At 27.2% G+C, this 18,342-nt stretch overlaps 1 protein-coding gene across 4 annotated transcripts in view; it reads left to right on the forward strand.

The window, feature by feature from the left end:
* LOC107437470 (Fanconi anemia group A protein homolog) overlaps positions 1 to 18,342 on the forward strand; it is a 73,493-nt gene that overhangs the window by 29,160 nt on the left and 25,991 nt on the right. For all 4 annotated transcript variants that reach the window (XM_071185356.2, XM_087167319.1, XM_016049483.4 and 1 more), the window contains exons 9-11: positions 4,711 to 4,787; positions 12,785 to 12,926; positions 17,733 to 17,869. In XM_071185356.2, the coding sequence (XP_071041457.1) occupies positions 4,711 to 4,787; positions 12,785 to 12,926; positions 17,733 to 17,869 (356 nt within the window). The remainder of the gene's footprint in view (positions 1 to 4,710; positions 4,788 to 12,784; positions 12,927 to 17,732; positions 17,870 to 18,342) is intronic.

Here is an 18,342-nt window from a genome sequence, read left to right on the forward strand (position 1 = left end):
GTTTTATCAGTCAGAGCAAGAAGGCTTATGATAAATTATGGAATACTATGAAAGTAGTTTTTACTCTTTCACATGGACAAGCATCCATTGAAAGAGGTTTCTCCTTCAATAAAAAAATTGAAGTCGAGAATATGATACAAGAATCATATATTTCTCAAAGAATCATTAAAGATGCTATAAGATGTTACGGAAACATTCTCAATGTACCCATTACTGATGATATGAGAAGATCAGTGTCTATGGCTCATCAAAGGTATTTAAGTAGTCTAGAGGGAAAACGAAACAATGAGAAAAATGAAGAAAAGAAAGAAGAAGAAGTGGATTACAGTAGTTGTAGAAGAGGTGGATTTTTTGCGATCTAAGAGGGCTTACTTAGAAACTGATGTTACCCAAATGGAGAAGACATATGAAAACCTGACTGAAGAAGCTGAGAGAAAGAAAAACATTGATTTATTCATCAGATGAAATTCTATTAAAAAAGCTATTAACGAAAAAAATCAAGAGCTAAAAGAAATTGATAGCAAACTGAAGTAACAAAAGCATTAAACAAATGTGATTAATTTTTGTTTGCATTGCAATCATGGGTCATTCAAAAAGGTTGGACACTTTAAGTTTCAATTTAATTTCTCTATTTTTTATGGAGTAATTATGTAAGTTTTTATGACTAAAAAAATGTTTCACAGCTAAATACTTATTTTTGTGTTAGAATATTATTACATAAAGTTAGTTTCACGACCAACTATTTTAGATGACTGTTGGACTTGGATGACATTTTGTTTTGTAAACATTTTTGTTAAAACGCAATGTTTTTATTATATCATTAGAGTGCAATGCATATTATGTCAAATTCATGTGCAATGTTTATTACTTTATCTCAGATTGAAGTGGAATATTTTTGTTAATTAAGAATTTTTGTTAATGAAGTCATATTGTTTGCTTCTTATCTCTTAAGAGACAACACCAAATATTCCATTGTATTGCTTCCTTTCATTACTTTATAAAATAAATAAGCTATATATGGTACATAAATGTGTTTTTTCTAATTTTTATTTTCAGAAAGAATTGTTGCATGTAGAGAAGGTTGTGTAAATTATGGATGAATTAATTTTATAGTTTCAGAAATGATGTTTAATAGAGGAGAGGAGGGGGTTATGGAATACCTAAGATTTAGCTCTCTTGTGCAGCCATTACGTGGAAATACCCAGGATTAAAGAAATCCCCTCTTCACCATTAACACCTCATTACCATTAGTTATAAATTGTGCTCAAAATAATTTTGTGAATTAATATTTAAAACCAGTAGGGTTGTTTTTAAAAATATATAAATGGTAGTCCATAATACATATACTCTCTTCTCTATATATAGGCAAAGCATTTAGGTATTATATTTGAAATTAATTATTGCCACAACAAGCATTGTTGCTTCTAGTAAAATAGAAGAGAATAATTTTTTTAATTGGTCTTGGATTAAGGTCCTTGAAAATTTTGTTGAGGTCCAAGAATTTCAATCTCATCATAGAGTGGGAACCCTGTTTAGGCAACTATTTTCCTAGTTTTTGGCTACTATTTTCTTGTTTTAGGCTACTAAAAGCAACTATTTAGTTCATTTTTTTCTGTGGCAACCCTGAATTACACATTTCGATTTGCAATGGAACCCACCCGTGGTTTGCTGTTATGACGTAGTAGAAGAATTAGCTTCCCACGTGATTTGTAAGAAGAGCACTTTTAATTGCAGTCTTTAAAAATGAAATGACATGACTGTCCCTCTGTAAAGTTTACATGAAGTCGAAATTCAGGCTATTATTTTAAACATTATTCTAACTTTATTCTAACAGACCTTTATTTTTTTATGAAGCATTTTTTTTTCTCTGTGAGACTTGTTTCTGTATGACCCAATGGGAAATGCTCTCATAATGAAAATAACTTTTAGTGCTATTACTGTTGAATGTATGTTTCTATTAAATTCAAGTTGAAATTTAATTATGGACAATGATTTTTATGGATTTTTAAATTTGGATACAATTACAAGCCCAAAATTTTACATTAGCAAAATTGTTTTTGATCATATGGGGAAAATATATATAGAAATTTACCAGTCTTAAATGTGTTTTATTTGTAGGGACAATTTTTGAAATATTTTACCATATTTTTGCTTTGATTTGTTAATACAAGTCTCAATTTTCACAAATTATGTCTAAATTTTCATAAAATAAGTACCTCTTTAAAAAAAACTTAGACAGACCCCTGCATTTATACTGTTGAAGTATTTTAATTTATACTTTACAGTATCAATACTAAACTTTGACTTACGTTTTAGCAAAAATGTCAATGTAACTCATATTTTTCGAATCCTCAGATGAATCTCCACAGAAATAATGAATTAAAAATACGAATATTACGAAGTCTGTAATCCGATTTAACGTAGGTGAAAATAAACAACAATTCTCATTTTCTCTCATGCTCAAAACATGCTTTTCTATTCTTTAAAATTTTACAATGATCTCCAAGTTCAAATATTTGTGCAACCTCAAAATAAATGATTCAGATATGAAAGGGTTATTTCAAAAAAGATAAATCACTTGGAAGGGAAAACCCAGAAAAGACTCATGTTTTGAAGAAGACATGTGGTTTACCAAAAGAGTGATTTCCAGTTCAGGAGAAATTTGTAATTCCTACTGGTTCTAAATCATTTGTATAGAGAGATTACGCATTATGTAATTTTTGATCTTTTAATTTAATTGTTTTTGTGAGCTCTTAAAATATTGGTTTGATATTTTTTGCATGTAGAGTACAAATAATCGAAGTAAATGCAATATTTATTATTTTCTTCCATTGTACAAAATAATTTTGGTTAATGTTGAAATTCGTAACATCGGTGTAACGAATTTTCGTTATTGCCTAGCGATTGCTTCGGTCTTTAGGAATTCTCTAAAACGGGATTCTGCGGAATTGGTTGTATTATATTATTATCAATATTGAATTGTGTTTTTGAAAGCCCTATTTATTATTTTGCTTATAATTTAAGTAACTGTGGTAAGCAATAATTCAAACAATTCAGCTTGAATTCTGCTTCTTCAGATAAACAAGAATTTAAGGAATTTACATAGCAACTATAGCTTTTCTGTTATAGAAAAGCAAAATAAAAACATTAAATTTCTATAGCTGTAATATATATATCTGGTTTTTAATTAAATGCAGTTGATGTTTAATAAACATGCTTCTAAAACTTGGACAATGACGGAGGGAAATTAAATCGCAATTTTAGAGAGAAAAATTTTGCTGAGTATACTTGGTGGTATAAGTGTAAACAATAACTGGTGAAGGAGATTAAGCTTTGAACTGTGCAAGATTTATAAACTACCCAATATTATTAAATACATAAAAATATATAGAATGAATTGAATGGCCCACATGATTCAAATGAGTGATGACAATACAATAAAAAAGATACTGCTTTTTAAATCCACTGGAACAAGAAAGTGGGGAAGGCTGCGATTGAGATAAGATGATTCTGTGGAGTCTGATTTTCTTGCAATTAATGAAAAGAATTGGAGATCAAAGATAAATTGGGGAAATCTTCAGAGGAAGGCATTGGCCCACATTGGGCTGTCTGGCCAACTATGATGATGAATGTTTAATAAAGTCTTTGCGAACTGTGCTCGACTAGTCATATTCAACAGCCTAACTTGGAGCAAGGATTGTGTATTTGACGTACCCCATAAATTGATATGAGCATAAGTAATTACTGTAAATGGTATAAAACTCATTGGTATACATAACAGAACCCCACAAATATATTACTTAGTTGTCCACTCCTTAGGCATATTAGTCTGTGAATTAATTTTGCCAAACCCTTCTATCTTCGGCAATAGATTTTGCTTCATGTCATCCAGAATTCCAGATAGCCCATTTAAAATCATTCTTCTGTCTAGATCTTTTTCCATCAGAGCCTAGGTAATTTCTTCTCATAATATCTTAGTATTAAGCATTCATAAAACATCTGCGCTTTGAAATTTCATATTCAATTTTTTTTCTTTGACTCTTTAAAAAAAAAAATTCTCATGACATATAATAGCCTATATTTAAAATTTCTATAGGTAATAAAAATGAATTTTCTTTTCTACGTAAGTTTTATTGCATAATAAATTTAATACTTTGTGTTTGACATTAAACTTTATATATCATTAAAATATCAATAATAATATTAATATAGCAATATATAAATGTGATTATTAGGTTTTTCACAGTTATCGATGCATATTTTTTATCACAGGGTTTTGGGCCGGGATAGCCTGGTTGGTAGGGTAATGGGCCCATGTCCAAGAGGTTGTGGGTTCAATCCCCGCCAACCGGACTCTTCCCGTGTAGTAAATGGTGACTGATGCACGTTAAATCTGTTGGGTCACAAAGTCCTCCATGTTCCCATAGCAAATCATACCTCTTAGGGTATTGATCCAGGAGTTTCCTTGTCTTCTGGATTGGTTCAAAATTACAAGGATACAGAGTTGAACATTGGTAGTTGTAAACCCAAAATTGGGTTGGCTGTTTAATGATGGTTATAAATAAAATCACAGGGTTTTATCAGTTATTTAAATAATCAAAAACTGACTCATGTCAAAAATTTGCCAGCCTATATTATATCTATCTGTTATATTACACCCATGTTTTTTTCTTCTTATTGTTTATATTGATTCTTTTTTTTCATTAATAGAAATTGAAGCTTTCATTATTCAGAAGAATTGGAAAAATCAAACAAATCCCTTTCATTTATTGCCTGTCATAGAAAAGGTAAACATTTTCATTTGTTATGTAAATGAAAAAGGTGATTTTATTCTTTGTTTCTTGCTTTCTAAACCGTTACTGTATAGAATCATAAAATAATTTTTTATGCATTAAGCTAATAATATCATCAAAGTCTTTTTAATTTCAAATAACTAAACGTTAGAAGAAACTTTCAAACTAACTGAATTAAACTGAAACTTTTGTATAACTAAAGTTTTTAAACTTCTCCCTTTTTGTGTAAAATGACTGAAATTTTTTTATTTAACTGAAGAAACGTCAAAATCACCATCCCATCAATTGCTGCTTTGTCATGTTCTTTAATTTTTTAATGGGTGCAGGTGGGGGGGGGGGGAAGCTCTGACATTCGAAATCATGCATAAAAACTATTATAAAATTACTGATTAATTATCATAATGATATGCTTCTTACACAAACAACAATCTAATTTATCGAGGTTTTCTTTTACGTATTAGAAATTTAATAATAGTGTTCTGAACATTTTTAGTAGTATTTTATTAAGGACATTTAATATTAAATATTGAATAATTGCTTCTAGTTCTTGTTCATTTATAATAGTTTAGTATAGGGATACCTAACCTGTGGCCCGCGGGAACTTCTGAGCGCAATAAAAAGATTTTTTTTAACATAATAGACTTTCTTGAATCCAAATTTATATTACTCTATAAAGTGCACATATTTTTTGCACTTTCATTCTGTAAGGTTTTTGGTTAGAATTTATACCCCCTTCCAATATTTATGTATATATATATATATTTATGATAAATTAATTATTGTAAAAAATGGAAACGTTTTTTTAGTTTAAAATAAATTTCAAATAATTAAAAGTATTTAATATCCTGCAAATATGTTATTAAGTTTTCTGATAAAAATATTTAGTGCTTAGAACACTTATGTTTTTATCAAAATTATCATATTTGCTGCGAACATGACTAAATATGTGTACAGCCCATCGTTAATCTACCTGCTGTGCAAGTGGCCCTTCACTGAAGCTGGTTGTGCACGCCTAGTTTTGATGCATAAAAATTTTATTTGATCTTCAAATAATTTTTTTAGTTTTATTGAATAATTTTTAAGTTACAAATTCAGTGAAGAAAGTAATTAAATTGGAATAAATATTGCCTCTACTGGTTAAAGAGACAAAAATGTTTGTGTGTGAATATAAATTGTATGCATCAAACCCTCTCTTTATTTTCTCTATTTATTATGTATATTACCCTGTGATAATTCTTTTCAGTACTAATAACTTTCTGAAAGACATTTTTGATAGCAAATATATATGTTATTATTTTAAAGTAACAGAAGGGCTTTCTGATTACAAAAAAGCCTTCATGTATAGAATAAATAGAACAGTATATAATTCTTCTCATTATAAATGTAAAATTTTTTTTTTGAAACCTAAATATAAAAGAACATATATTCTGATATTATTGGCGATATTCTCCTGCTCTGGAGAATATTTGTATAGTTAAAATGTTTTAAATTTTTGCTATTTGGAAATTACTTTTTATAGTGTCAATCTAAAATTCTACCTAAAGCCAGTCATCGCTGAATATTTTTATTCTCAAAAGAAAGTAGAGAAGAAAAAAAATCACGAACATTCATTCCACCTCCGATATCAGAGAAAGGCATTTTTTGAATATAATTCTGTAGAAAGTGGATAAAAGTTCTACAGGAAAAAAATATTTCGAAAATTCTGCAGATAAAAAAAAAAACTCAAACTTCTTTGCTTCCCAATAAAAATCTTTCTCTAAGAACTCTGTTATCTTCTACAAGAATGTCGCCAAGGGGATGAATTACAGTCCAAATTTTTATTACTCAAACATGTGTAACTTGAAGTTCGTGTAAGTGCTTTTTATCGAAACTCTGGCAAAAATTCCAGTTTTAACATTGAATTTTTTTTCCAATTACACGAAGTTCGATACGTTTATTTTATTTTTTGATAATTCAAAGAAACTTGTGTTTCCCAAACTACAATTCTAATCTAAAAATCGTTTTTTTTTTTTTAATAAAAAAATAAATCTTAACAGCCTATAATAACTTTCTAAATTCGAAAAAGCTAACCCAGCTAGGAGCACAGGTGTCAAAATAAAACCAACAACTTTGTAAGGAAAACTTATCTAAATTTCTCTTCATCATTATTATTATCTGCTGCATTTTGCAAGATATTCTCATTTCAGGCTTCATTTTACACCCTCTGAAATCGAACAGAAAAATCTATCTTTTTATGTTGGCTGATGTAATAAAAAAAAAGTTCTTTGTCAGAAACAAGTTATTTTATCATGATCATGTAAAGTCTTTGAAAATTATTTTGCATTTTGTTAATGTGCATAGTGCTTAAAAATATTCTTTTAGTGCTTAAAATGTGCTTATTTTTGGTTAAAAGATTTGGCTTTGCACCCTGTAAGAGGAACTGTTTGACTCTCTTTCTTTCTCTTTTGTTTGATATGTGAGAAATGATGCACTGAGTTCTAGATATTAAAAGATTGTTATAACCATTGATCACATGTATCAATATAACATATGTTTTGTTAAGGAATTCTACAGGGTGGCCACCCACCTGGAAAACTTTGAAAACCTGGAATTATTAGGAAATTTTTTTACTCTGGAAAAATCAGGGAAATTTGGATAAAAACCTAGAAAAATCAGGGAATTTTAAAGAAGAGCTGGAAATTTTTTCTTGAATATTTTTTTAATTTAAATTATTTACTGATTTTCTAAATTTAAATGATTTCATCCATTATACTCAGTTTTTTTAGACTGAAATATATCGCCAAACAGTTGAAATATCATCAATTTAGCGATCAGGGTTCCTGCGGTCCTTAAAAACTGCTTAGTTGTAAATTTTTAAAATAAGGGACCTTAAAAGTGCTTGATTTTGATACAAGGTTTTTAAAAGTCCTTAATTGTTAAGCATCACAGTTGATAGGAACAATTTTTCAGTTCAATTTTCAAAACAAAATGTTGTCCTTTTATCGCTTATAATTAGACCATGCATCCAGGGTAAAGCATTTTAGAGAGACAAAAATTCATGACTGTGGGGGGCTACAGGCAAAGGGAAGAAAACATGTCCTTTCATTAATATATTGGTTCTTTTATTATTGTATTCTGCCTTTTGCTTAGAATGCTTTCTGCCTTTTGCTGTGCATGTAAGAGATAGTGCTTTTTTTTGGGGGGGGGGGGCAGTTTTAAGGTACCGAAGTAGAAGACCCACACTAACCTTCAAAATTCAAGAAATTCTGTTCTACTGGTAATGCATCTGTTTATAGGAATTCAGCAAAACACTAAGAAAATAAGTATCAAAAAAATTTTGAACTAGAATGCATAACGAAAACTATTTCCTAAAATCATGAAGAATTAAATAAATTTGTATAATATTTCAATATGTAATAAGTAACTTTAAATTTATAGAAAGCAGTAACATTTTTAAATTCATGATTGTACTAAAAATTAAAAAGATCTGTAAGAAACAGGATTTGAAAAATCCATGCCCACCTAGGTTTTTCATTAAAAAAATGGGATTTTTTAGATTTTTGATGAAAACATCAAGTTTTTTCAAAAATATTTAAAAAAAATTTCTTGAGTACTTAATAAGAAAGCATGATTTGCTGCTAACGAGAAAGTTAAATATTTGGTAACTATTTATAATTTGTTTTGCAATGTAATTTTTTTTTAAATTTTTACATTGTTACGCCATTATTTTTATTTCTTAAGGATAAGCAGATTGTTACATAAAAGCTTAAATCTACTCAATTAAAAGATTCCTAGATTTTATAATCTTTTTATTCAGTTAACATTTCAACTTAATATACTGTTTTTAATTTTTATTCAAATTTTGTTTGCTTTGAAATCAGTTCATGTTTTTCGCCAGAATGTTTAGTAAGATTAATGCTAATTCCTAATGATAGGTTTGCTGGAAATAATTTTGTGTAAAGTTTATCATAAAAGTAAATATAACACATTTCCTGGTCTAGTAGCAAAATATAAAAACTTTTAATAATTTTTGCAATGTTTTTGTCAAATTTCTTTATTTACTCTTTTTAATATACATGAAAAAAATTGCAAATCTTAATTTCTGCACTTAATTTTACTATTCAATCTTGATGAAATCATTAAAAGTTGAATACAGATTAGTTTCATAGATGATGTTAACTTTTAACAATCTTAAAATGTTTTTAAAAAACCCGACCCGTGTTCGCAAAAATTTCCTTGGGGAGCCCTGTTTATTTATACAATTATATCAATGCTTACGTTATAATAAAATTGTTAATTGTTATTTTTTTTTTTTTTTTAAGAAAGGTAAACAATTGACACTGTCACTGGTAGTATATGTATATTCGAAGATAAACAATCGTACCATTTTTAAAGTACTTAATGTTTCAAAAAAGTACTTAATTTTTTTAAAAAAAGGTCCTTAAAAGTGCTTAATTTTTGCTTTGTTAAAAGATTAGGAACCCTGGCAATACTTCGCTTGCATCAAAATTTGCTCCATCATAACCCTGTTAAACTAGAATGCCACATAAAATTCTCCCATGGTTGCTAAATGAATGTACAAACCTTTGATCTCTATGAAGACTGTGCAATTTAGGAAAGGCAAAGATTTTAGTGGATATTTGCTTTTGTTTTTAAATTCTGTCCGTGTGCTGAATCCATTTATGGCTCAAGATTGTTCTGATTCTTTGGTGGTAATTCTTTTCTATTTTGACAAAATGATTCAAAATATTTTTGTATTTTTAACTTTATAAAATTCTCCAAAAATTAGTTGCTTATGATTTAATAATAATAGATTTCATATTGCACTCTTTTGCTGAACGCTTTCATACTCCCATTCAAAGAAATATTTAAGTTATTTTTTCTCAGCAAACGAAGGCAATCACACATTTTTTAACAACCGCAAACAGCAATGTTTGTCGACAAATTTTTGCATTAATGCTAATTATTTCTATGTCATTTTACCCTTTTCTAACATATTTTAATTTTATAAAAAGTTTTTTAAGAACTTACTGTATATTAATATTTAATTTTTGCTGTTTTGTTGGTAAATATTTGATTTTTGATTTAAAATTTAAATTGTATAGTTATCACTTTTGAAAGTTCGTAAATGTTGCTTGCTTTCCAGGGATGATATTTCCAAAAGTTTTCCTCCTTTTACCCTAAAAATACTGACTAAGAGTAAAAAATGTGTAGGAAACATTTTAAATGATGTATAAATATAAAATATATATATAAAAAAAATTTCAGATGTGTTTAATAGAAAGAAGGAAAACGAAGCATAGTGTTTTAGTTCTGTGCTGTATGAGATTCTAGTTGTTAAAACTAAAACAATTTACTGTACTAAACTGAAAACTATGTCTTTAGATTGGAATTTTTTAAATATTTTAATTTCAAAGAAGAGAAAAAAAGTATAAAATTTAAAGAATTTTATCTATTTTTTTTTCTACAAAGTATACAACAAAGATTAGACAATTTTACATTTGTAACATTTATTTTTGTATACTGAATCCCTTAAAATAATAATGCTAATTCAAAACAACATTATTTAAAAATTTTACTAAAGATATTGGTTTAAAGAAAATATGATCAATGAATTTTATTAAAAGCACTGTTAAGATAAAATACAGTTTACAGTACACCTTTATATTGAAAAGTAAATACAGTGACTCAGAAAAGTGTTGGTACACTTATGACTTTCAATGAAGTAAGACTATCCATTAATTTTAATGAATATTTCAGAATGGACATTTAATTATAAAAAAGTATGCTATATTCTTATCAAAACTGTAGGGAATATCTTAAAAACAAAGCAAAGGTTTATTTTTAAAAAATCAATCATCAAAAAGTAACAGAAACTTTATTGCACAAAAGTCATCGTACACTTTCAAAGAAATATCTGCCTATTACCTAGTAAATATTCTAATATTTCTAATTAGTAATATTTAGTACTTTCCTTTTGCATCTACAATTGCTTTTATAAGTTTTTTTTTTTTAAATAAATGTAACTAGTTTTTTTTTGTCGTGGGAAATTTAAATAGAATATTTTTTATTAAATTTTACAGAAACTTTTACATCTCTCAATTGTGAATTTTTGAATTTTTCCACAAATTTTATAATTTTAATGTCTGATATGAAGTCCTTCCTTTAAGCATTTTATCACATATTGCACAGTGCAATAGGACACAATCAACTAATTTAACAATATTCATTACTGATTTACCTCTTATGATGACAAATCCTAAACTTTCGAATTTTGTCTATTGTTTTATTATGATCACGAGCTGTTTTTAAATGATAAAGGAAAATATTACTGTGTTAGCATGCAAAAATTAAAATATAGTTTTACTTTCATAAGTTTGATACTAAATTCTAGATAAATAAATAAAAAATTAAATGAAAAATAATTAAGTAAAAAAATTTAATTAATAGACAATTTTAATTCTGCAATCCGAAAACATTTAAACTTACTTGTGGGGTAAACTTTTTGTTACTATTTGCTTATTGATATCTTAAAAGTAAACTTTTGCTTTGTTTTTAAAATATCCTATGCAGTTTTGATAAGAATAGATTATACATCTTATTATCAAATACCATTCTGAAATATTTATTTTAATTTGTGAACTTTTATTTCCTATTTCAATAAAAGTTATAAGTGAACGAACACTTTTGGGAGCCACTGTAATTATAAAAATTTGTTGATATATAATCAGCTGGAATTATTTTTCCTTTGCTTAATGAATATATATTGAACAATACTTATCCATGGTTTTATTAGTCATTATGTTTTTGCCTTTTGGTAGATAGATTTTTTGAGCAAAAACTACTTAAAGTAACACATTAAAAATTTTGTATTGTAAGTAAAAAATATATTCTACTAGCTAAACATGTTATTTACTCCACATGTCTTTATTTTTTAAAAATTAATTTTGTACCAAAACATTAAAAAATAAAAACAAAATCTTGCCAAATTGTCAAAATAAATTATTTTTTCGTGATATGTTAAAAAATGACGTTTTCAGTAAAATATTTTATAATATAGACGCTTTTCTTGTAATTATCCTGCATTTTATAAGGAATAAACAGACCTGGAATTTTTAAGATTTTTACCTGGAAAAATCAGGGAAATTTGATTTGAGTGGCCACCCTGTTCTGGTTTTTGCTTCAGTTGCATATTGGTTTAATACATCTGTATTCGTTTAAAGTAAAACAAATATTGAGCATCGGTGTAAATGTGTCATTGAATTAAAACTTTACTACAGCTTAACAATGTGGGTAACGAGTAAAGTACAATTTTTAAAAAACCTCAAGTTTCATCATGAAATAAGAAATATTTTACTATACATTGTGAAGCCCATCTTAAAATAACTAAATTTTCAACCCATCTAGCTTGTTTTCATTCCATCGAAACTTTAGCTTATCACCCTAGTTGTTATAAAAAACTTAAAGTTAGCTTATTCTATTTAGTTTTTGATAAAATGAGTTTTTAATTAGTTTAATTTTTGGTTACTCAATGTTTTTGACTTCTGATGGCGCTTTGAGTTTGCTTCATTTGATGATGCCCAAAACAATTTACTTTGATAAAATATTCGCAAGTATGTATTTTAAAAACATTCAAAATATATTAATTTTTTTTATTTTACTTTATAAAGTTAAGTAATTTTATTTAATTAATTATAATTTTAACGGAACATTTTTAGATGATTTCTTTATGTAGTACATGAATACAAAATAATTAATTTCTAAGGTGGAAATTACTTATTACCATGTTATATACAAATTGATTTATTTTACCCTGATATATCATTGATAAAAATTAAGGATAAAATAGAAAGTATTTTTTAAAAATATATAGTTATTTGTTGAATTTGTTTGTTGAAGAAATGAAATAGATTTTAAAAAAAAGCTTATTCAAATTTATTTCCATAGTTTTCTTATAATGTCTGTAGATTCTGTGCATATTCATACTTAATGGTCATTTGATATCATTGCAGTTTATAGAAACTCTGAAGCATGATGAAATTAAGTTCACTCTAATGCAATCTCTTTTTAATGATGATAACAACTGGAGGAATTTTTCCGTTATCATTTCTGCCCTCTCTCGATCTACTGAAGACAAATCATCACTGATTACAGGTTATTGAAAAAGTCATTTTCTTTAATTGAAAAATTTTTTTTTTTGTCAATCTATGTCATTTAATTTAATTTGATTTTTTTTTTATATATACATAGTGCCTAGCATTTTTAAAACGTGCTAACTTTAGATTTTCGTTTTTTAAAATCTCTTTAAGGTGCTTTCTTTCATGGGGTGTTTTTTAGTCGAAAAGGGAATGTCGATTTTCTTGGTGTATTATGTAAAAGCGTGCTTTTCCCATTGTTCTATTCAGCATTTTCTAAGTTAGGTTCTGTGAGCACTCTCATGTGTAACTCTGCTTTGCAAAAGACATTCTAAATTTTAAGCTTCCACCCTCTGATATTGAACCAAAAAATATCGTTATAATGGCTAATATAATCAAGAAAATGTTCTTTTTTAGTAACTAGTAGTTATTTTATCATAATCATGTAAAGTCGTTGAAAATTATTTTGCATTTTGTTAATGTATATAGTGCTTAAAAAGTACTTAAAAGGTGCTCCTTTTTTTATGAAAGATTTGGCTGTGCACCCTGATTTATATATAATTCATTCATTTGTAGTTATTTTCTTATTATTTGTTTTTCAACGGCAATTATTAATTTTCCTACTTCTTGCAATTTTTAAAATTCATTTTCTTGTGTTTTAATGATTGCATTGCACTTGCCACCATATTTAATATCAATAATCACTTGGACTTGACATTGGGAGAGACATTTTTAATAGTAGCAAATCTATATGTTGCTAATTTAAAGAAACAAAAGCGCTTTCTGTTTACAAAAGAAGCCTTCATATATAGTATATATAATTTTACGAACAGTATATATATATATTTTAATTATAAATGTAAGTATTTTTTTAAAAATCTAATTATAAAAGAATACATATTCTAATAGTATAGGCAATATTCTCCTGTTCTTAAAAAATATCCGGATTGTTAACCTTTTTTAAATTTTCGCTATTTGGAAATTTCTTTTTATAATATCAATCTGAAATTCTAGCTAAAGCCAATTATTGCAGAATTTTTTTTATTCTTAAAATAAAGTTGTGAAAAAAAGTCATTAGCATTTCGTTTCATCTCCAATATGCGAGGAAGGCATTATCTGAATATGATTCTGTAGAAAGGGGAGAAGAAAAATTCTGTAGAAAAAGAAATATTTTGAAAAATTCTGCGGGAACTCAGTAATGTTCTGCAACAATGTCACCTTGTCGCCACGTTTCTGCCACGGGGAACTCAACACATGATAGGAAACAGATTTCTGTACCAGGGATGATTGTGACACAAGGTGAAAACATCTGAAAATTTTCTGTGATATAACTCAATAACAAGATACAAATTTCACTTTTGATCTTATTTTTTGAACTAAGATCTATAATAACACTTTTTATATTTTTTACACTATGGAATCACCCTTTTATACTTACTAATTTTGGAAAAAACTTAGTACTTACATGAATCGCTATATTGAATTTTAAAATTGCGTGAATATGAATTGCGATATTGGATTTTAAATTTGCATGAATATGAATCACTATTTTGGTTTTAAAAACGTGTAAATACAAATTGTGATATTGGATTTTTATATGATGTGAATACGAATCACGATGTATGGTTCTTAAATCATTTGAATATGATTCACAATAAGTAACTATATTTGGGATAATACGAAAATCTATGCTTGATATTAAAATCGTGTGATTATGATTCGCGATATTAGCAGATTCTGGCGTAGTTTCAAATATTAAAAACTGTTAAATTGCGACAAACCAAAACAAAGCAAAAAATCTAAATTACGGAAGAGCCGCTTGTATGAAAACATCCTAATTCGATTTAGCGAAGATTTCGAAATTTAAATGTGGAATTTAATTCCTACTTTAAGTTTTAGATTAAGGTGAAAATTTCGTCTGATTATAAGTTTTGATTTGCGGTGGTCTATGAATAATAGTTACGCGAAATTCTACGAAAAAATCACATGCACTGCTCCTAGTTTACCTAGTGGGCCTGGAAGATTGATACGAAAGGCCCAGAATTACACCTGAAATACAACCACCCCTGCTGTACACTACAGGCTTGTTTTTTTCTCTTCAATTTAGTTTTAAAAACACACACTAGATGGCATTGCTCAGAACAAATCCCATATTGATTTTCTTTTAAGACAGTGTTTAAAACTATCAAAAAGTGTCCTTTTAAAGTTAAATCCATAAATATGTTTCAATGAACTCAACTGAAATGTGTGCACCTAAACGGGAGATAAGTTAACTTATTTTCGTTAATAAGAGGGACAGAGGTATAGCAAAGAAATCCTTTGTAAATTGCAAAAAATGCCTTTTTAAAAATGTAAAAATCAATTCTGCAAAGAAACATTTTAAGATTTGTCTATTTTTGCTGCTGACAAGAGTTTCTAAGATTACCTCTCCTATGACAATACCTTAAAAGCTTTGTTCTCTTTTTTTTTTTTGTATTAAAATTTGTCTAATGCATCTAATTAGCTTAACATTTGAACCATATCCAACCTCAAAACACTCATCCTTCCAAAACATATTTACATAAAGATTGTGAAAGAAAGATTGGCCGAGGCATAATTTTATGAGACATAATTTTATAAGACAATTTTAGGAGAAATAGGCATAATTTTATGAGACAAAACTTTGCATGGACAATAATAATGCTTAAAGAAAATGGCACAAAAATAAAAATTAGCATTCATTTCATGGTGTTTTGTTTAGATGGAAGATTTTGTATAGAAATTGTGACATGAAAATGGATAAATGTTAGTTATAAAATATACAAAATATTTTTTTAAAATATATATACTTTTCAAAAAGTTTACAAAAATATTTTTATAAAATATGTTCATGATTAATTTCCTTAAAAATAAATTACAAATATTGAATGAATTACAATAGTAAAATTTATGTCAAGTCTTGATGGAACTAATTCAATTTAAATATCAAACAAAGCTAAAATTGTTGTAGGATTAGCTCTCTTATGAAAATACCTTGGAAGTTTTGTTCTCTTTTTGTGTATTAAGATTTGTCTAATACAGTTAATTAACTTAGTTTTAACATTTGGAACATATCCAACTCCAAACCTCGAAACACTCATCATTTCAAAAAATATTAACATAAAAGTTTTAACATTTGGAACATATCCAACTCCAAACCTCAAAACACTCATCATTTCAAAAAATATTAACATAAAAAATGTGAAAGTGAAGCAAAAATTGGCCATTATCTTGACGAAGTTTTAGAGCCAAGGTAGTTTTAGATTTCTGGAAAATAGGCATAATTTTATAAGACAAAACTTTGCATGGACAATAATCTTGCATAAAGAAAATGGTGCAAAAATGAAAATGGTTTATTATAAAATGTACGAAATATTTTTTATAAAATATGTTCACGATTTATTTCCTTAAAAATGAATTAAAATTGCAATAGTAAAATTTGTGGCAAGTCTTGATGAAACTAATTCAATTTAAATACCTTAATGGTTCATGATGCTTTGATGATTCATAAAATTGATGTAATCGAAAGATAGGAGTACAGTAAAACCTATGTAAATTGACCACTTATAAGGGTCAATTTTGACAATGGTCAAGTTATGGAAAGAGCGAGTCATTGTTTTTTTATTATATCATGTTATTTTTATATATGTACGAATAATGTATGTAATGCAATGTTATGTAACTCAATAGTTTTCCTATTTTTTCTACTCACTAAGAGCTTTAAGTTAGCCCTTAATTCTGTTACCAATTCAATGAATTTCTGTTATTTACTATAATAGCATTAAAAATTTCTTAGAAAGGTTTTTTCTTCTTGGTCAACTTATGAAGGTTTTACAATGGCAGTCAATTATACTCTTTGACAAATTGGAATTAATTTTGTTGTCAACATACATAATTGATGATCTGGTTACGAAGGTTTTGTTGTGTACAGGGTATTTGCACACCTGGAAAGTCACAGATTTCGGTATTGAACAAAATTTGTCATGAAATGTCATGATTTTAACTATTTTTTTTTTTTGAAAAAAATCATATAAAATCAGGTTAAAATTAGGTTACTGAAAAATCTAATTTTTAGAATGGAACTTACCCTGCCCCTCCCAGTTTAACAGTGTTCTGATGCTCCGAATATCTAAATTAGTAGCAAAATCCCCACTCATAGTCGTATTCTATTAAAATATGTTTTTGTCATGTTCTTTAAAAATTATTGTGTTCTTTCAAAAAATGAGCATCATTTCCAAAGTGGATTATATTTTAAACTTCTGTAATTTCAGAATTTTTTTATTCATTTATTATTTATTTTCTTATTTTATCAATTTAAAATTCTAGTTTAGGCTTTTTATATTACACTTATTTTAAAGAAGAAATAAAACAGCTCTAAAAAGCCTCATATATCTCGCAGTATTTAGTTATTTGTTTTTGTATATTTTTCAGCTATTTTATTACTTCAAGTCTTTCTTTACTCTGTGTTTTAAGTTTAAAATCAATAAATATGAAGATGCAGAGTATAACAGTTTTGATTATACCTATCATTTCAATTAATGCTATTATAATGCTTTTTTAAATTTATTGTTGTGTTTGTGTGGAGAAAATAGTAAGTCATGAAAATTTCTTGGAATTATTCATGAAAAGTCAGGTGGTGAACTTTGAAGAGTGATTAACTTGACAGGTTTAACAAAATGAACATGCAATTAGGAACTGTAATCATGCGCATATAATGTTATTATAAATATCAGCATCACTATTATTCTTATGCAATGTTGTATAACATCCAGGGAATAAGTTTTTAACATACATTTTAAATCCACAGAAATGATTACAATTTTACTGAAAGATGGGTTTGAGCATATTCACCAAAAAAGCTTGCAGAGGGCTTTGCTGATTGGAAGATTAATCACATTAATTAAAAATGATTCTTTTGCTGCTTCTTATATATCGTGGTTTCAGGTAGAAATATTATGTTATTTTTTCTCCTTATTTTCTTTAATCATTTTAAAATTTCCTTAATTTCTTCATTCATTTAATTTCTTTCTCTTTAACCGTTTTCCCGATTATCCCGAGTAAACTAGAGGATGTTCATATTGTAAATATTTATTATCCCAAGAAAACTCAGGCATTGCAGAATTTGTCAGTTTGTTTTATCACGTTTTTACTTGACTGGGAGCAAACAAAACACAATCTGCTGTGCAGGGTTCATCATTTTTTTTTATTTTAATCAGATTTTTTTATTTAAATCAGATTTTTTTTTATTTAAATATGATTTTTTTATTTTAATACACTGTAAGTACACATTTATGATTTAAAAAAACTTTATAAATGTTTAATTCAAAATTAAACTAATATTAAAACTATTTTATAACAATATTTTAGAAGCTCTAACTATCTAAAACAATTTTTCATTATAATACATAGCTTTGAAT

Source organism: Parasteatoda tepidariorum, chromosome 7 (assembly GCF_982258835.1).
Source record: "Parasteatoda tepidariorum strain Cologne lab strain chromosome 7, Ptep-v5.0, whole genome shotgun sequence".
Taxonomy (NCBI): domain Eukaryota; kingdom Metazoa; phylum Arthropoda; class Arachnida; order Araneae; family Theridiidae; genus Parasteatoda; species Parasteatoda tepidariorum.